At 37.8% G+C, this 21,434-nt stretch overlaps 2 protein-coding genes across 2 annotated transcripts in view; both read right to left on the reverse strand.

The window, feature by feature from the left end:
• Positions 1-1,200, reverse strand: part of cpne9 (copine family member IX) — a 54,842-nt gene extending 53,642 nt beyond the window's left edge. Inside the window, exon 1 of the mRNA XM_065285358.2 lies at positions 879-1,200. Within this exon, the coding sequence (XP_065141430.1) occupies positions 879-976 (98 nt within the window). The 5' untranslated portion in view covers positions 977-1,200. The remainder of the gene's footprint in view (positions 1-878) is intronic.
• A 1,941-nt stretch (positions 1,201-3,141) lies between these two features.
• Positions 3,142-19,568, reverse strand: cmtr1 (cap methyltransferase 1). The gene is made up of 24 exons (XM_065285356.1): positions 19,416-19,568; positions 18,661-18,793; positions 18,368-18,513; positions 18,022-18,180; positions 17,798-17,890; positions 16,105-16,176; positions 15,922-16,016; positions 15,765-15,837; positions 15,479-15,677; positions 13,927-14,045; positions 13,737-13,833; positions 9,635-9,767; positions 9,284-9,463; positions 9,132-9,188; positions 8,968-9,025; positions 7,198-7,266; positions 6,788-6,919; positions 6,573-6,698; positions 6,184-6,275; positions 5,951-6,019; positions 5,655-5,702; positions 4,205-4,317; positions 4,017-4,125; positions 3,142-3,891 (listed from the first exon to the last, which is right to left on the reverse strand). The coding sequence occupies exons 2-24, from the start codon at positions 18,767-18,769 to the stop codon at positions 3,759-3,761; spliced, it is 2,481 nt and encodes an 826-aa protein (XP_065141428.1). The 5' UTR covers positions 18,770-18,793; positions 19,416-19,568; the 3' UTR covers positions 3,142-3,758.
• Between the last annotated feature and the right edge of the window lie 1,866 nt (positions 19,569-21,434).

A 21,434-nucleotide genomic window follows, 5' to 3' on the forward strand; every position in this document is an offset into this window, starting at 1 on the left:
TTTCATGTTTACGGATTATTTTTTTAGAGCAAGGAAAAAAAATGATCGGATAGGGAATGCACCGGCTTCGTGTGGATATAGCCTTAAACTACTCATCAAAACTCAACTTTACTTCTGAAAAAAATCATAGTACATAATTTAAAGAACATTCTGTGAAAATCTATCATTGATATCTTTAAAATTGACTGAGTAGTGTCATGTCAAAGACTGAACTCAATTTGTTAAATTAAACTTTGTTTGCTTATCATATGACTTCACAAAAATTTAAATAACTAAATACAACATTAAAATACATTATTATCTAAAATATACTAAAAAAACGTACAAAATAAGACGATAATACTTTAAGCTACAAAGGTCAATATAGTAATGATTTATACCCCTTACATAAAAGCATTTATATAACAGTTTCCCTCAAGCAAGAGTGGCACACCCACCATAGCCAAAAATGCAGCCCAAGTAGGCAGCTAACTAGAATTTGACACACAGCCTTTAAGTGATCGGTGCAAATAGATGCCTCACAGAAACGACGGGATTCCTACAGTACACCCAACCAGGCTACCATGGTACTTTAATAGACATCTTAAACTCAATTTTTGTACTGTGATATTTAAATTAATCTCCAGTTTCCTCGAGCAAGTGATGTTTTTCTCACAGGCGAACAGACCTTTTAGTTAAAATGTAGTTTTTTATACTGGCTCCTCGCGCTTAATCCACACTTACTGTTAGATGCGTAACGATATACAATGTAACGCAATACATTTTAATACTTAACTATTTGTCCGATGACAAAATATCGATTCAAAACAAACAGACGCGATTAAATCCATTTAAAGAATATAATTTACCACACACATTTTACAAGAAAGCACTCTTACCTGCAGGATACCGTGATCTCTATTTTGGTCGCAGGTACGGTGCTGTTCAACGGATCAAACTCCCCGATCGATGCCATTGCAGCTCCTCGGGAGTTCATACAAGTCTTTAAATCGCTCCAAAACCTGTCTCTCACTGGTTTTTAGTGTAATATAACCCAGCTGTGGTCGCAGAAATGTTTATTTTCTTATAACGTGGAGCGCCCGAACATCATCAGGTCCGTTGGAGTCTGACCCCCTCGCGCACCTGGAGAAGTGAGCGCGCGCTGCCGAGAAAGATGCGCGCGTGATCGGCAGGTACAGACTGACTGACTCCCGCCCTCCGCTTTGAAAACTTAAATTGAAAACATCAATTTTTAATATTACAGAAGCCATCCAATATGTATGAGATGTGGTGTCAGATATGGATCGCAAACCTTTGGGGACGTTTAATCTTTTGATGTGGCTTAACGATTTTCATATCCAGTTTTTTAAAATGCCCACAGATTTTAAAGACGTTAGATTTTATAAAGTAAATGGCATGTTATCTAACATTATTTTTGGGCTTGAAACACATTGCTGAAATAAACTAAAGACATTTTAATGATTTACAGATACCACTAACAAGCCATCTGTTTGCTATTAAAACCTTTACAGAATTTCTTTATGTAGTATGGTTTGGGTCCTGTTCCAGCAGGATTTAATGGTGATCTACTGGACCAGATAGCATCCCACCAACACAACCCAAACTAGCAGTGACCCACCATTAGAATTTATGTGAAGGTGCACCCATTATAAAATCAGTTATCATTCAGTACCATAGTAAACATCCAAGTACTGTGGTATTCCCATCTGATTCCCATCAAAAACATTTTTGTAAGGAGCAGCTAACTTTTACAAGTACTATGGTAGTATTATAATACAATGAAGCTATACCATGGTAGTCAACTTGAACAGTATGGCGCACCCAACAGCAATTTTGTGGGTTTGATTCCAAGACATGGTAATAAAACTATATGAAACATGTTCAAAGTCATTGAAGCAGGGTTTCTGCTCCATTTTGACCACGCCCCTGCAGTCTACTCCAGTTTGACTTTCTTCCAGACATCTTTCAGTGACCAGAATCCTAACCTTAATTTTAATAAAAGTCTGACGGCCTGTGGGGTGACAGCACTGCTATATTTTCTGGATAGTTTCCCTAACTGCTGGTGATTGGCAACATTGCCGGGACACAATTGCTTTCAGCCAGGAGATGACACATTGAAAGTTTTCTTGGCAAGAAAAGCAAAAGAGAGACCGTCCCCGGTGCGGTTACTCAGGCGCATCCCCAGATGAGAGGAACCTCTTTACCTGAACCCATCTACAGGGGAATTTAATTGTCCCTTAAGGTGAATTTCTGCTTAGCTTTCCAGTCACAAACTCAAAGCAGGGGATGGATAGGGAAACAGGGTGTGGAAGAGCCTCATTACACCTGCATACAAAAGACTGCCTGTGTCCCGTCGTCCTTGAGATGCTAGAAACCTGAAACATCAGAGAAGAAATGATAACAATACACCCATTCACAATGTGCTGCCAGTCACAGTGACAGTTCCCATATTGTTGTCTTTCTGGTGGAGGAAAAATATAGATATGACAACTTACGGAGTATAAAGCCTGACAAAATAATTTAGATGATCGTTTCACTTAATGTAATAAACGTCTGCGCGTAACTTGTTTTGCCACAGGTATGATTGATACCTCGAATGCAGTGCTATTACTTTTCTAAATGACACATTTGATTCTTACCTGGAAATCCCTCAGACTTGTGCTATTTTTAGGGACCTGAATGTCAGAGATCTGGGACTATATTGATGTGAGCCAGTTAACCAACACCTAACAACAGCAATGGCCTAGCAACCATCCAGAATTCCTTAGCAACCGCGTCGTAACAACCTTCCACATCACCCTGGCATCGTGGTGGTAACCTTTACCAACATGAAAATGTTTTTACAAAATGTAAAATCTAATTTTGTGCTTGTGTTTTCATTGTTCGAACGCTTTATTTAAACAATCTGTTCTTCCAGATTGTGTGGATTCTTAACATAAGCAGAAACAAATAATCTGCCTTATCAGCAGAGCTCCCAGCTTCGAATCCTCTGTCACACTTTCCACACAGTACAATACAGCATAAAACAACATTGTGTTCTTGGTCTTTCTAGCTTTTGTCTGAAAAACACTAATTATACCTCCTGATAAATACAAAAGTGACGCACAAAATGCATTAGTGGAAAGAAATGTCATAATAAAACACTGCCAAAAAAGCCTTTTAATTTTTTTAAATTAAAACTTTTCATACAATCGCATAAAATCCAAATCAAAGCAAATAATGAAGCTGACCAAACATTACTTAAGGATAAACTTCCACAGTAGTTTAATTTTACCATGAGCACGCTTTGAAATTGAAATGCTTTTCTTGATTCATCAGAAGTCTACAGTAGTGAAATATTATAAGACACTGAAAAACATCAAAACCAGAAGGAGCCAAGGCAACAGTCCGACACATGCACAGAAATCAAATCCAAAACAATTAATCTGGCTATCTTGCTGGTTTGTTTTGATGAAGGGGAACCTGTAGACAAACATCCGAGTCATTAGTAAAGCAATAATTCAGTATTTACAAGGTCTTAGGTTTTTATGAATCACTTAGATTCGCCGCAATAGTTTTTTAAGCACGTGGATGAGGAAAAACCCGTGTCAGCTAGGTTTATCCTGTAAAGATAAACGGACACGGGAAGATACACATCACTGGGCACCAAGACGCTGTGTTGGGGTGATTTTTCAGCGAGAGCCTCGAGGCGTGACGGAGAAGGGATGTTTTGAAGCTTCTCAGCTGTGCCCCCTGGTGGTGAGAAGTATGTACAGTTCTCATTGTTGATAATGCTGGTGGATAAAGGACAGCAGGTCGTCTTTAGAAAGTTTGTCGGGGTCTCGTGTCTGTGAGTCGTGAACTCTGACACCTTTCTCCCAAGCCCAAAACAGCCTGTCGTGATGACATGTACTGAGAAAGAGAAATGAAAGAGAGGTTTTAAAATAGAGCAATTTTGTATACAAATACAATTTATACTGATTACTGATTATCTGTGACAGATTATGTAATTATTTTTTTTAAGTAGTAGCACTTACTGGAATGGAGCTACAGATCCAGCCGGTAATTCGTAGGTGGATTCTTTGGTTAATTTATTGAAGAAAAACTTCCTTTTGGAATTCTTACTGAATGCCATTGTCCACGGGTCTGTCAAAGACAAAAGTAAAAATGTTAAACAAAAGCGAAAGCCCCAATGTTCCCCTGTTACTCCACTCCTCCCTCTCACCATTGACAGTTTTGATGATGTAAAGGCCGCTGGGGAGAAAGTGACGGTCGTCTCTGCCCGTGTATGAAAGTCTTGGCATCCCGCCTGAACTCTTGGTTATCTTCATTTCCAGCCTGAGGGGTAGAGAACATACAATAGAGTTTAACTCTTATGATTATTTTGCAATTGAACGATTGTGACCCTGTATTAAGTCGCACAGGTATATAACAGCAATAGCTCACAATACAATGATAGGTTAAAATTATCCATTTTCTTTTATGTCAGAAAATCATAAGGATATTATGTAAAAATCATGTTCCATAAAGATATTTAGTAAATTTCCTACCACAAATATATCAAAACATTATTTTTGTGAGTGAGCAACAATATTTTCTCAAATTTTTTGCACCTCAGATTCCAGATTTTCAAATTATCTTGGGCAAATATTAACAACAATTATACATAAATGGAAAGCTTATTTATTTAACTTTCAAATGTTGTACTAAACCCTTATTACTGGTTTTGTGGTCCAGGGTCACATTTCAGAAACATGAGAATTTCATAACATTTGGTACATCCCTCTTTTGTTTTTAAAGGTGCCAGAGAATGCATATAAATAATATGTTAAATTGTTCTATGATATCTGTATAAAAAAGAATGTGGCTTTATTAAGTGCAAAAATTCTCTAGAAATGATATTCGGGTCGCGGTCAGTCGGGTCGTTTAAAAAAAAGATGCAAAGTAACTATTTTAAACAGTTACTACTTTTAAAAAATGCGGGCCAGGGAATGGGTCGGGTACAATTATATATTTTTTGTGGTCCGAGTTGCGGGCGGTTCCAAGTGAGAGCAAGGTTGGAATGCTAAACATCCCCATACATTTATTTCTCAGTCCGCCACAAAATCAAAATTGACCACCACAAATTTGTTTGCACATCGTGTTCATCACATGACAGTTTCTGTACCAACACCGGTGGCGTCGACGCGCTCCGCTGAGCCTCATTTAAGTTGCATATACACATATAATGTGCACATGCATTGCGAATGTGCCGCTACAAAGTGCAAGTCTGGAAAAAACTGGTATGGTGTTCCTGGTTCTCAACCTGTGGATGTTTTTCATCCCTAAAAGGGAGTTTGGGAACTTATAGAAGAGCACAGATGACAACATGTTTGCCACAGATAGCGCAAGCTAGCACGAAGGTAAAGCTATTCTTAACTACGTACTGCACCCAGTGGTAAAGTAAAGCTCCCAAAAGTAAGCTGACCCCAAAGTAAACCACACCGTGGGATACTATGCAATGGAAAAGCGCAAAATATGTCATTACCATGTACAGAACTCCTATTATTAATCTATGGCTAGGTAATTACAGTTTCACATTCTAGGGCACCTTTAAACACATTCAAGCTGGCATGGACATATGTTATCCATGCTATCCCAGCCTGTTTTAAGAATATTTCTATGATGGTACACACCTTACAAAGATCTTCTCCATCTCCTCTAACCTATAGACCTCCTTAACTCTGAGAGAGAGACAGAGAGAATGAATGAATGATCGAGCCAACATCAAGCGTACTGATGTGCAAAATCACCATAAAACATGAAAAGGTCCCGTGTAGGCTCTAGTAGAACACAGTATCTTCATTAATTTTACATAGTGCACACTGCTGTGCTCATAGGACATCCTGCCCCCCAGGGCAATTACTGACAAATTAACATTGTAATTAGAACAACCAGAAAGAAAGAGAGAGAGAGATATGGGGAAACTTACCTGATCGGGTTCATGTCAGGTCTGCTGGGTTTGGACACGGCTTTCACAAACTTCTCTGCCAATTGGATTCTGTGACAAAAACAGTCATAAATTATCTCAAAATGGGGGGAAATCATACAATTACTTGACCTAGAAGAAATAATCATCATGAAATTAATAGCTATTGACCTTGATGCTGATAAAACAAGACAAAAGGGTTTCTGCACGGATCAATGTTGAGTAATAATTCAGACCTCTGGTTGAAGTGCTGATCTCTGACGTCAGTACCGTTGAGAATGAGAGCATCCAGAATATGGACTGCTTTGAGCCGTCGCTGAGCTTTTCCCTGCAATGGATATGAAATCGACAGTAAATATTACATACTTTAACATTAGTTATTGCACAATGAACTAACATGAACAATAGCTGTATTATTGGCATTAACTAACATTAACAAAGATGGTTAGCTAACATAAGCCAATGCATATACAAATGTAAAGCGTTACCCATATATTTTGCCTTTTTTTTGCAATAGCATAAAGTGTCTTCCCATCAAAGCAAATGGTCTTTAAATCCAATAACAACAAACTCAATTACAACAATGCCCTTTCTCAGTGTTTCCATTCATCCTTTGATCTCCCACCTCTCCTTTCAGCTCCTCGACAATCTCTACGCTCAGTAGCGTGTCTCTGGGCAGCTCCAGTTTGAAGTTGTCCAGCTTTTCCCAGCGTGATGAGGTTTTACCGTCCCACTTGTAGATCTGAGATTTCTACACAAACAAACGCGGCTTGAATTCTAAACACTGATCTACTCCAAAAAGTAAAAACATAATAAATATATTTAAATTATATTCCTTACCCCAAGTCCCAAAAGAAACAGCTGTTCTGCCCCTCCCACAATGCACCTGTAATCCATGACGTGTTGCAGTTTATCCAGATTTCCTGAGTTCAGTGCAGTCGGTCTGATATTAAAACGGTCCATATCTGAACCCTGAGAGTATACAAAAGTATTTGTGTATAATTTATGCATCTACAGCAATATTCATGGCGAGAACTGGTTGGGGAAGGACATCTCTAATTCACCTAACCTGCATGTCTTTGGACTGTGGGAGTACGCAACCTCCACACAGAAAGGCCTTCTGACCCAGCCTTCAGAGACTTGAACCAGGGACCTTCTTGCTGTGAGGCAACAGTGCTACCCACTGAGCCACTGTGCCGCCCACATAAATGTACTATTTAAAGACTGTATATCTGCAAACACACACTTACCACTAAAAGCTCACAGAACTTTGATTTTGGATCTGATGGTGACGGGGCAACCCTTGCTTTATCAGGAACCTGCAGACAAGTTTACAATCTTCATTCACAAAAAATAAACATTTCATGCTCCTATGGATGTTCTCGGAACTTAATAAATTGTCTAATTGGCATTTTATAAAATCAGTGCCGATAAAGTCAAGCCAAACTTTAGAGGACATTACAAACCACTTAACCTGAGTGTGAATGAGTCCTCTGACTTATTGTGCGTTCACACCAGACACAAATGAAGCGTTAAGCGAAAGTTATTTACATGTTAAGGGCGGGGTGCATGATCTCTGAAAGCCAATTTTGACATTTGAAATCACCTAAACAAACACGCCCCTACCCCAATAGAATCTGGTCCTTCTTTTGATAGTCCCGCCCCACACATACGCAACCCAGGCAACGATGTTGGTTTGTAGACACGCCCCATTACTGCTGATTGGCTACAAGTGTTTTTTGGTAGTCGGCCCAACTTTCTTTTCCAAAATGTTTTTGAAAAATCATGCACCTCGCCTTTAAGTCAATGCAAAGACGCGACAGACATCCCAAAGCGCGTTTCATGCGAATAACGCCGTGCAAATTAAGCGTTTCAGGCATTTGACAGAGTTGAAAAATCTGAACTTTGGCAGATATTCGTGCCACATTAACGAATCAGGAGCTTGCTCTAGTAGCGACGTGATTACGCCGTACCGAGTTGAGGCAGCAATACAAAACAACAATGGAGGACAAAATCGTGCGTCATTCGCGCATGAAATTCAGACGCGAATACACTCAAGTTGCCGGCTTTAGCTAGCTTTTTTTTTACATTTCACGCACGCACATTTCACGCGCGAATGACGCACATTTCACGCGCGAATGACGCACATTTCACGCGCGAATGACGCACATTTCACGCGCGAATGACGCACATTTCACACGCGAATGACGCACATTTCACGCGCGAATGACGCACATTTCACGCGCGAATGACGCACATTTCACGCGCGAATGACGCACATTTCACGCGCGAATGACGCACATTTCACGTCTTGTGTGATTCGCGAACTCTGTCAAACACCCGAAACGCTTAATTCTCACTGTGTTATCCTTGTGAAACGTGCGGTGTAATGTCTGTCGGATCTTTGCATTGCCTTAAAGATGGGGTGAATGATTTTAGATAAACACTTTGGAAAAGGGACTCGGGCCGACAACCAAAACACACTTCTAGCCAGTCAGCAGTAAGGGGCGTGTCTACAAACTGACATCATTGCCCAGGGGGCGTATGTGTGGGCTGGGTCTATCAAAAGAAGGTCCAGATTCTATTGGGGTAGGGGCGTGTTTGTTTAGGTGATTTCAAATATCAACATTGGCTTTCAGAGATCAAAGGTTATGCGCGAATGACTCACATTTTACGCACAAATGACGCACATCTTACGCGCGAATGACGCACAACTTACGAATTATACAAGCTAATAAAGCGAATTACGAATTATACAAGCTAATAAAGCGAGAGGTAACTCAAAATGTTCAAGTGTCATACTAGGCATGAATAACGCGATTTTTAACGCACAGTTACACATAAAATGATACACTAGTTTGCATCATCACATTACATCATTACACCATACAAGAAAATGTTTTGCTGTCTTAGACACTGGAAACCCCATATCAGTCAACCGTTAGATGTCAAACTTATTATTTATTGGTTATGAATAACCTTCTGAATTCAATGCAATGGTTCATACGGTTCATACTCACCCCCCATAGTTTCAGACATTCCTTACGGATATCTGCTTGCCTGGTTTCAAAAAGATTCCTTTCCAAAAAATACACACAAACTTATTACTAATGCGTATTCACACACATATACAACAAGAGAGAGTAACACTCTGAAACACACCAGAGAAAAAAGTGTGACTCACGTATCTCTGACGAACGCATGGATCTTAGCCAACGCTTTGATCTGTACCACACAATGGCTGCAAGACAGAGTTCAGGGCTCGATCAAATAAAAACAATCGCATGTGCGTTCGGAGGAGCCAAAGAGAAAGAGAGAGAAGGTCGATGACGATACCTTTCATTTGAGTTGATCATGTACTGGAAGAAATCGGTGTCTGCTTTAATGATCTCCAGAGGGACCACTTCAGTGACATCTCTGTCTGATTGTCTGAACTGATTCAGTTTCAGGTTGATGGTAAACATATAGTCTCTCACTGCATCTGTGCCCGGCTTCAAACCCTTGCAGACAACGTATCTGCGTGCAGACACCACCAAACAAGGTCAGTTTGATTTCATGTTGGCTCCATTGTGGTGTGGTATTTATTATATTACTGTATAATTAGGGATAAACTAATTAAAAACAACAACTATACATTCATAAAGGGTTTCTCAGTGTTCCTTGATAGGTCAAAGGTAACACACATACCTTTCTGAATTGGCAGGTCGACTGGTGATGGGTTTGAAGAGCGAAATCCTTTCGAAGCAAAGGTACAGCAGATAAATCAAACCCACGCTGAAAGGGGTGAACAGGTCAAACGTTTTACACACAAAATGTCCACCTGCAAAACACAAACATCTGAATGAAACCACCAGCAAATATGTGAAATGGTTGACCATATGTTGCCGTCGCTTCTTGCATGAACAGATTGCAGTTTTGTTTGATATGCAATTAATTTTTGGTGCCAGAAATGTTGACTAAGACTATAATTGGACTTTAGGCAAAACCAAAATAACTTTGTAGGAAGTGTATGATACAAGCTCTTTAATGTTAAGACTAACAACTAGTGTTGTAGTTCTCGAGACCGGTCTCGGTCTCAAGACCGGTCTCAAGACCACTTTTTAAAGGTCTTGGTCTCGTCTTGGAATTGACCTCCTCTTTACTCAGTCTCGTCTCGGTCTCAGACAAAGAGGACTCGGAATTTTATTTTAAGACCGGTCAAGACCACAACTGATGGCACACTGCAAAAAATGATTTTCAAGAAAAAAAAGTATTGGTATTTTTGTCTTGTTTTCAGTAAAAATATCAAAAAATTCTCAAATTAAGATGCTTTTCTTGATGAACAAAACGACCCAAGAAAATAAGTCTAGTTTTTAGAGCAAAAATGTCAAATTTAAGTGATTTTGTGCATAAAACAAGCAAAAAAATCTGCCAATGGGGTAAGCAAATTTTTCTTGAATTTTTCTTGAATTTAGTGTTTAAGAAAAAGGTTCAAGATTTTTTTCTTACACCATTGGCAGATTTTTTTGCTTGTTTTATTAGCAAAATCACTTAAATTTGATATTTTTGGTCTAAAAACTAGACTTATTTTCTTGGGTAGTTTTGCTCATCAAGAAAAAACATCTTACTTTAAGAATTTTTAGATATTTTTACTGAAAACAAGAAGAACATTTTTTCTTGAAAATCATTTTTTGCAGTGCACATCACAAATTTATTTTTTATCATTAATTTTATGCAGTTTATTCAGGTTTGGCATATGACGTTGGCATTGTTTAAGTTTCTCCCAATGACAGTTTTCTAATTTTATTACTAAAAACACCTGCATTGTGTTAAGTGGATGGCAAGCCAAGGAAAGACATTTCAGATAAAGTGGTTAAGTTGATTTCAGCTCTTTAGTGTCTGTTCACTTTTATTTGCTTATAGACAAAGATAAATTCCCACATCTGCCTTTGATTATTTGATCAACTTCTCTGATGACACACACACACGCATGCACGCACACACACAGACAATAAGTGCCTAATCATATGCAAATTTCACATTTTATCATAAGTGTTTTAATGCAGTGACTTGCAGTGGTCTTGGTCTTGACTTGGTCTCGGGCTGTCTTGGTCTTGACTCGGTCTCGACCCTTTAAAGTCTTGGTCTTGTCTCGGGCTTGGTGGTCTTGACTACAACACTACTAACAACTATCTCTTTCTGAAATGTCCAAGTCTCTACTTCGAGTCACATAATTACCTAATGATATGATTTTTCGGTGCCCAAGATAATTTCAAACAGATCTAAGACTATAAAAGAAATGGTTATCTGGTTGCATAACTAGAAAAACTTTCATGGCATCGAATAAACTTCAAAGCATAGTAAATTCATCATTAAAAAGATAAGAAATTTGGGACGACAGACTTTCCCAAAATTGAACGTCTGGGCGAGATAAGAGAGACATCCATGACTTAATGCAAATACAGTCCTCTTTGACAAAGATGAAAAATGCACCGTTGATGCTGACCATCCCTAGTGTGAAATGTTATAGTGGAAGTGTCAGGCTTTGATGATACCTCTCTAAATAAGGGCCATGAAAGGGAGTCATAAGGGAGTAAGGAAAACTGATATAAATGGAGCACAGAAAAATCCTTGAGGAAAACGAGAGTGCTGGAAGCAAGACAATTCATCTCCTAATAGTACAATAGGTTTCTCAACCTTTCATCCATTGCAACCCAAACTTTTTAAATTGCAGCTATTCATGGTCTATCTGTCAACTAACATGAAACAATGGACAACTAAACAGGGATTCACAGTTTTACAAATTCTTACCCCATGAAATGTTTTGATAGCATAGTTTATTTATATAGAGGCCGTGTCCCAGACAAAGGTTATCTTAGTCCCAGACTAAAATGCATGTTATTTAAAAATACCTTGTACTGACATATCTAAACATATATCAGTGTCATTGTTTTGTCTCAAGATGCACACCAATATTGTTTTTTTGTAAAAACAACTTAAATATTGTAATATAACCAAGGCCTAGATTAATCTAAACCCGGTTTGGGAAACCGCCCAATAGTGTTTTTCACATGTATTATCTACATGTGACATAACACAAGACGTTTTTGCCAATCTAATGTTAATATTGCTTATATATAGAGTAGTATTTCATTATTCATATGTCCAAAGAGTCTTTCGTTTAGTCAGATTTATAAAAAATAAAACAGCCTTTCCGATTTTTGGCGTAAAAGGACGAACACTTGAAGGCGTGCGGTAGGCGGAGCTGAAGAGTTACGAGTGCGCGCAGCTTTGGATACTACTTTTGGATTTACGGCCGACATAGATGGAAAATCAAACTTTAAAAAAACTTTTTTTTAAATAACCACCCTTGTATTATAAATATGATCCAGAATCGGATACTTAGTCAGTAATGAACGAACAGGAACAATATTAGCAACGATTACACCAGGACGTCTCTATCAGGTAATTAATCCTTGCTTGTTTATCCGCTATTTTAAAAAAAAGCAACATAATCCAATTTTTAACTGCATTTGCCCGTTTTAAAAAGTGTAATGTTGTAAATGCAGTACAAAGTGATGTTGTTGGTGTTGTTTACATTACATGCACGTATGCGGGATTGCAAACAAAACACGTGAGATTTTGAATTACTTACGCCTGTGGTTGTGACTCCTAAACGGGGTCCTCTCCGAAATACAGCCAGGAACAAACAAACTCATTCGCAATTACGTTGCTGTCCGGGAAAAACGAACTGCATCCACTGTTTTCTTATGACAGGGAAAGCTAAATAAGGTTTTCTTCTACTTACATCCAAAAACACACTTCTTTTGTCAAACTATCTTGCTAAAACAAAGTTGTCGCGTGCTGTGCATTGATACCGGTGACTTCTACTCGACGGAGCAATGCTAATGCGCGCGTTCTCGCTCTCACTTGCCGTGCGGTTTTTTACTGGGGGTAAAGGCCCATAAAAGGAATATGGGGTCAATTAGTCGTAACGGATATACCCCCATTTGAAAAAAACTTTCCGAAACTTGTAGGAAAAAGGAGACGTGAGTTTGGCTCAGAAATACTCTGTTACAAGCTCAACTGCTTTTTTGACACTTTGCTTATGTTTAGCATGAGGACTACAACTCTTAAACTGTGTTAATAAGTCAGAATGCATGAAATAGCATTAAACCCCCCGTTAAAGTCTGTGTAAAGTCATTTTAGAAAATTGTTTCTAAACACATTATAAATGTTAGAAATGTATTGCTGAAACACGTCACAAAGTGAAATATGTAGTACTGAATTGTGGAGTCACACCGTTAAAGGGATAGTTCACCCAAAAATGAAAATTCTATCATTTACTCACTCTCATGTTGTTACAAACCCCCAAATTTATTTTTGTTATGATAAACACAAAGGAAGATATTTTGAGGAATGTTTGTAACCAAACCGTTTGTGGAACCCATTGACGTCCATAGTAGGAAAAAAAATACTATGGAAGTAAATGGGGTCCATAAACGGTTTGGTTACAAACATTCTTCAAAATATCCTCCTTAGTGTTCATCACAACAAAGAAATTTATACAGGTTTGTAACAACATGAGAGTGAGTAAATGATGACAAAAATGTCATTTTTGGTGAACTATCCCTTTAAACAGTTTTTCCACATTTCTGTCTTCAGGATTATTTGTGCGAGGCTAAAACAATGGCTCAATGACAGACTGGAGTTATTACTAGTTGATTACTAGTGATAGTCCTGTGCTTTAATATGATCAAATGTCCAGAAGCACTTAATTTATACGCAAACAAAGAAAAACAAATGATACCTGTTCTGATAGAAGACATGGCCGTGAGAAACTGGCATAGCAGGAGTTGTTTACTCAGAATCTCTTGAATGTTCTCCTGACCCTCCACAGAAAAACCCTGGAGGAGAGACAAAACATCAGCATCAACTTATCATACATCATTCAACAGCATCAACATTTCACTCAGGTATGTACAATGTAACATTCTTACCCCATCAGCCATTAGGAAGTGCAAGCCCTGCCTCTCAGTGCTGTCTAGGACAAAGTTACGGAACGCACTGATGTTCTCTGGCCGTGTGATGTCACCATCGCCATCGATCCCACCCTCACCTGATTTATTCAGAAAAGGCTTAGATTAAACAAGTTTAACTCTTTCCCCGCCATTGACGGGTTATCTCGTCAATGAAGAGAAAACATTTTCATGAAAAAACGTGTTCCTGATGAGTTTTTATGTTTATCTGAAATACCGCAATTATCCACTAGATGAATAATTTATAAAAAAAACTGAAGCAAACAATTATTTATTAATTTTACTCATTTGTATATTTTGATAATCATTCTTAATCTGATCTCTAAAAAAATTCCTTCACAAAATGCTATTATTTCAGCTTTTTGCTAAAAAATATTTTTGAAGAAAAATACCAATTTTTAAGAGTTTATAAGCACAGAAAAAATATACATAGGATGAAATGTTTTTTTTTTTCGTTTTGTTTGTTTATTGTTTGTTTGAAAGCAGAGGGTCTGTTTTTTCATTTGATATATTTGTATGTTTATATGTTTTTAGAAGAACATTTTCCTGGAAGACATTTTGTTAAATTTTTGTAAAATCACAAAAAATACTGGCAGGCAACTTTAAAAAAAAAAAAAGGCTTGCGGGGAATGAGTTAATGTCACAAATAAAGCTTGTTTCGTGTGCATGTTTCATTGGTGCATGACTTTCTCAAAACATTTACATAGAGCCAATATACCTAATATTTGAAAACTTTTTGAATTTTAATGATACACAATATAGTTTAAACCAATGCTGTAACCATACCTTGAACATTAGGAGGACAATTTGTTTTTAAATGCGGAATTTTCGATTAATAAAATTGTATTACATTTTATTTTAAATATTTTATTCACTTATTATAAAAATACATGTTTATATATCAAGATAGTCTGTAAACTTCAGCACAATTATCTCTGTAATACAATACCAGTCAAAAGTTTTTAAACACTTGACTGAGATGTTAAGTATGATCTTAAAAATCTTTTCATCTGAAGGGGTAAGGTTAAATGCTTGAAATTACTTTGTAGACAAAAATATAACTGTGTCAAACAGGTAATTTTGATTATTAGAAAAAAACATGTAAATATTATTTTTTAAATAAATAATTAACACTGAATATTGAAGGAAAGCAACAAATAAGAGCACAGATTAAATATGAACTCCTTTAAAAAAAAATTAAAAATCATCCTAAGGTGATAAAAATTACACGATGTTTTTTCTATTTCTAGGCAAAGGGTGACAAAAATTCGAAAGATAAAATATATCAGTTTTGATTTATTTTGGATGACTGTAGTCACCAACATAATTCTTAAAGTTACATTTGTGTTATGCTGTACTTTGGAAGTGTTTATTATTATTCTGTAATGTGAAAAAAACTTTTTCCAAAACGTTTGACTGGTAGTGTAATCCAATACATTGCCCAGCCTTGGCTGGTCTACATCAGCAAGTAAGATAGAAATCTTTGTTACATTTTGGAAAAACAGTAACATACCATAGTATGGCTCAAAGAGTTCACTGGGAGCTGCAAAGAAATCCTCCAGTTTAAAATCATTGGCTCCTTTAAGGGTCATACCAAAACCTTTGGCATGCCAGCCCCTTCGCCACAACACATACTCAGAAAATCCACCCGGGCCCGCACACACATCTCCAAAATACAACAATTCTCCTTCTTTATCACGTGTCTGGGGCTTCTACAAACACAGACATCCAATTCAGAAACATAATGACAGCACATTATTCATTGCCTAAAAGCACAGATGGTGTAATGGTGGTCTCACCCCTTTAGAGTCCTTTGGGTTGGTAAACATATAGTCAAAAACATGATCCATGTTTGCCATCTTCATAGCAGCTCTGAGAAAAACACAGGTACAGAAAGATGGAAAGATTTAAAAAAGACAACTTCATATTGCAAATAAATGGAAAGAAGAGACCCACCTGTTGAGAAAGAAAGCCCCTCGTATAGTTTCATAGGGGTTTGATCGCGTTCTGGCTCGCCTCATCTCCTCGCCCTCTAAATTGTCAAACACGCTCTGAAAATAAATAAAACCAATAATGCAAAACATGTAAAACAACATATGAAGGTCTTACTAATATGCACAAGCCGTCTTACAAACTCACCTTACAGCGTAGCAGTAGGTGAAGTAAATTTTCAGTGCAGAATTCTGTTTCATCTTCAATCTTTAGCTTTTTCTGAGAAAACATGCATATGTAAATCAGGTATGACTATATGAGTATACCTATAAACATGGGTAGCTGGCAATAGCTTCGACAACTTTCTTAAGTTTTAGGTGTAAACTTTATACAGCTATATGCGGGAATTATATACTTTAAAAGCTGTAACTTATTCTAACAGGGTTCCCACACCAAAGTTAACTTCAAATTCAAGGACCTTTCAAGGACTTTCCAGGTCTAATACCCCCAAATTCAAGGACTAAATGTGGGAACACATTTCAAGTGAGAGCAAGGTTACATTATGTTACCTTTTAAGATACAATGTTACAGTTCCCTTTCGAGGGAACTCGCACTGCATCACTGCGGTGACACTTTTGGGACGCCCCCTGGGGTAAGTGCGTCTGAATGTGCTCTCAAATTCAACCTATGGTAAAGCTTAACGACAAAGATAGGGTGACGCGGGAGCCAGGAAGTATATCGCTATCTGAAATATTGCCAAAGACGGCGTTACAGGGATGCAAGAAGTATGGCAAGGGAGACACAGCGTCTCGTTCCCTTCTCAGGAGACAGTTACATACGTAACTTGAGATGTTTTCATGTGTCAAACACAACTATGCAAAAGCATTTTGGTATGAATCAACATTTGCATACAGAAGATATAAGCATTTAAAGCAAACAGTTTAGCACGTGTGCTTAAAAAGTCTAGAATTATTATGATATTATCCTACACTACACAGGGAATAATATGGATTTTTCCCAGAAAACTTCTTGCATACAATACATTCAAGCACTTTCAATGACCTGTGTCTATGTATGTAGATTTTCAAAAACTTCCCAGGGCCTTTGATTTTTTTCCCCCAGATTCACAAACTTTCAAAGATTTCAAGGACCCGTGGGAACCCTGGTTACCCACCATTTTTTATTTGACCTTGTTTTGCACATAAATGGCCCTGCAGTTTTGTAAATAGATGTTTTAAAGTATAAATATTTCATGTTTCTCCAATTTAAGGTCATAATAACTTGTGGGAAAAGACACAACATATAAGAAGCCACAAACTCTTTGCCCCTTGCAAACAACAGGTTTTGGCATGATACATTAGTCGTAGCTTGTGGACAGTGTGTCAAAGTATAAGACAACCGACACAGCGTCTGCAACGATTGACAATGTCACAACAGAAAGACTCTAGCAAGTTGAATGTGACATTTAGAATAAAGCCCAGAGTATAGTTCGTTTCTTTTTCGTGAACGCGAACATACGCGCACGGTCGAATGCACACCCTTCCAAAGCACAGTTCATTTGACTTGTTCCTGTACACAGACAATCGACGCATACACGTTGCATCAAAATTCTATGCATCTTCTGGGCTACATACATTTTCCTGTACACCTATGCGTACAAAGTATGTGCGTTTACAAAAATCTGGCGCTGCGCATACTATTCCAATGACAAAAACTGTAAGCGGACCCTCACATTTTTTCGGTACACAAGTAGAACAGACATCTACCAAATATTCAGGATATTGTTTGTTTTGATGTTCATTTCTTTCAACAGCGTTTCCCAGAAATCGCTTATTGCACCTTTTAGCTAACATATCATGTATAGCTTCATATAGCATCGAATGTAAAAGAAATACCATACCGGTCCTACGGCCATCCAGTCCCTTAGTTCGTCTGCGTCTGGGATCTCTGTGGAACATTCTGGAAACCACGTCACCTCTTCTATAGCACTAGGCTGAGACAGAAAGATCATAAAATAAACAAAAGCAATGGAGAAATCCTGATCTTACACTATGGATAGATTATGGCACTGAAATTATTCCATTGCCTTTATATTGTAGAAATATTGTAGAGATGTTACAGTACCTCCGGTTCATCTTGCCAGTCTACGTTGAGGTCGCCCTGAAAGCCCTTTAGGGTTAGACCCAAACCCCGCCTCCCTCGCTGAGTCGATGCCTCTATGATCTCTTTTCGCCCTTGACCGTACTTTCCCAAACCCTCGCCTACTCTGAAACCCATTTTAGCCTGTGAAACAGAGAGGAAACAAAATTACTACAGGTACTATATATACATATAAACACACTTACATACTTATAATTGAACTAATGGCGATATATTAGTTCTCTTGCTTGTGTTATATTGCTTTAATAAAATCTAATGTAATGTAATAATATAAGTTATCAAGACATGAATGACTGGAGATTCTTGTTACCATGAGTTTTTGCGAGACGCTGTTGTACATTGAAAATTTGGAAGAGCTCTGATCAACGGCATCGCTGCTCTCGGCATTCTGGGAATCCGAAGGTCTGGAGAAACTGGGTCTGTGATCTTCAACATCACTGAGAGACTCGCTGGAGTCTGGGAGAATGATTACAAACATCAAAACAAATCTATATCAAGTTCCTATATGATATATGTTGCAAACAAATCTAAATTTTGTTACTGAATTTGTATTGTGAATAAGCTTTTAAATATGTGTCCAACATGTCAGCACATCTGCCTTACCCTGACTGGTGGTTCTCTGAGAAGACTCCTCATCTTCATCAGAGGATTCCTCCTTAAGACACTTCCTCTTCTTCTGAGGTTCATCTTGTGCTTCTGCTCTTCTCTTCATGGTGAATTTAAAGCGGCCAAGACACTGCACTCAACACAACAAAATATTTATAGACTAAACCAAAGGAAAATCCACTGTCACTGAGAAGTAACGTTAGCTGATAAACTTTTACCATGAACACCTTTGGATTCACTTAACCGGAATGTATAAGCAGGAGAAATGTATTTATTTCATACGTAATTCAAATTGCTGTAAATATAAAAGAAATTTAAAGATAAAGAAACATTTCATTTTTTTTAAATGTATTAGGTTGCACTAAAGTATTAACTTAGGGAAAAGTGAAGAAAACACTCTGCTTTAGGTTTCGTTAAAAGTGCTGAATTTTTCAAACACAATTCATATATACTTCCAAAAACATCTACATTCTGACGTTTCTGTCAAAACTAGATGCAATGAAATGTAACTCAGGCACAAGGTTTGTGTATGCAAAGTAGTGTAAAAATAACCACGACGTAGTCTTATTTCGACTTAAAATGTGCCAGAGTTTCAAAAAGACAAACGTAAGGCTACAGAATCACATGCATTTTATTAACACTCCAAACTGTTTAACAAACGTTGTATATAGCATAAACAAGCTCACAGAGAAACCAGCACAGAGCTTTAGGTTTCGATTTCAGAAAAGAGGGTGCGACAGATATAAACATACCTAAAAAAAAAGCGAGCAGCTATATGTCTGAAACACTTCCAAAATATACATTCATATTTGCGTTCACTGTACAATCACTTCACAATGTTCCCTTTATGTTGTTTTTCAAATGTCAACTCTGGCCCGCGTTCACTTTCGGTGGGTCTTACCGTGTCGCTGGCGCATGGTAATGACGTCACATGCCATTTGACCACCAAATAGAGACAGAGCGCCGCGCGTCATAACCTGAAAACCACGCCCACCGGGGGGAAAACAATCCAACCGTCTCCATTGACTTTGTATTGCGAGAAGCCGCCTCCTTGTCATTTCTGGCTTGTAACAAAAAACTGAATAATGCCTAAAAGCTGCTGTGTGACAATATGTACAGCTAACAAGCCAAAGAACCCAGAAATAAGTTTTTATAAGCTGTCGAGCCGTAAAACCCTGTCTTTAAGGAGAATAAAGTGGATCGCCGACTACGTTTCCCCCTATTGGACGCAGTTCTACTAATAGTATTACTATGAAAAGTTGCCTGTATCCATTTCTGTGTCTTTAAACGCTCGTTTTTTGGGGTCGACAGCTTATAAAAACTTATTTACAGATTAAACTTAAAAACAGATTAATACCTAAAAGCTGCTGTGTGACAAGGTGTACATCTAACAACCCCAAAAAAACAAATACGTTTTTATAAGCTTTCAACTCCAAAAAAACGAGCGTTTAAAGACACAGAAATGGAAACAGGCAACTTTTCATAGTACTCCTAATAGTAAAACTGCGTCCAATAGGGGAAAACGTAGTCGGCGATCCACTTTATTCTCCTTAAAAGCTGGGTTTTACGGCTCGACAGCTTATAAAAACTTATTTCTGGGTTCTTTGGCTTGTTAGCTGTACATATTGTCACACAGCAGCTTTTAGGCATTATTCTGTTTTTTGTTACAAGCCAGAAATGACAAGGAGGCGCCTTCTCGCAATACAAAGTCAATGGAGACGGTTGGATTGTTTTCCCCCCCGGTGGGCGTGGTTTTCAAATTTGCATATCGGCGCTCTGTCTCTATGCCAGTTTCAAACTCATGATTATGCATCTTTCCCAGGCGAAGGATGTGCTTATGAATATTAAAAAAATACATCTCATGAATATTAATTTGGTTTTCTCCATTTGCCTTTCATAGGCGAAACTGCGCTTATTATGAATATTAATTACAACAGGCAGCTTGGTGACCAGTTCGCTGCTAAAGGGATAGAGCACTAAACAAAATTACATGATTGTTATTGCCAAATTTATGTTTTGCACATAATACCTTTTTATTACATTTTATTAATGTTTAGAGATGTATCACATTCACATGTGATCTACATACTGATACAGTATATTTATGTATGTACAGTACATATTTTCCTATGGTTTATTTGCCTATTAAATAAATGGTCAAGTAGGTCAAACCTGTTTGACGACTCAAATATTGTTGCAAAGTTCACAAAGCAAGAACATCCGTGATCACATAGCTACCTCTTCCTCTATTTAGCCTTTACTTAACATATTGAGCTGGGTAATTATAGCTCTCATTAAAAGTAGATCTCACCTAAAGTTAAAATTTGCATCACTCAAGGCAGCAACCTTCAATAAAGCTACTCAAATATTTTGCTTATAATGTTAAGAGGAAGGAATCGTAAGAAGGATCTTGAGAAGGATTGTGGGATTGACAGTATCACAGGCAGGGAAAACATGTACAACGTTCTGGCATTGTGAGTAGCTTTGGGTGGATTTCTTACACTGCTTTAAAACACGATGACATACAGCATAAAGCCATTAATTAAATTGTCTCATATTTTCCACATTTGTATATTTGTCTGTACCTCAATAGCTGATAACTGACCCCCAATCCAAATTTTGTTTTGTTTTTGTGCTGGCCTGTACGTGGAGCCTTTCATCTATTAAAGGGGCCACGGTATGAAAATTGACTTTTGACTTTTTCCATGTCCCGAGTACTTCTATCAACCTATAAAATGTGAAAATGATCAACCCAGTAACTGAGTAAACTA

Source organism: Paramisgurnus dabryanus, chromosome 21 (assembly GCF_030506205.2).
Source record: "Paramisgurnus dabryanus chromosome 21, PD_genome_1.1, whole genome shotgun sequence".
NCBI lineage: Eukaryota > Metazoa > Chordata > Actinopteri > Cypriniformes > Cobitidae > Paramisgurnus > Paramisgurnus dabryanus.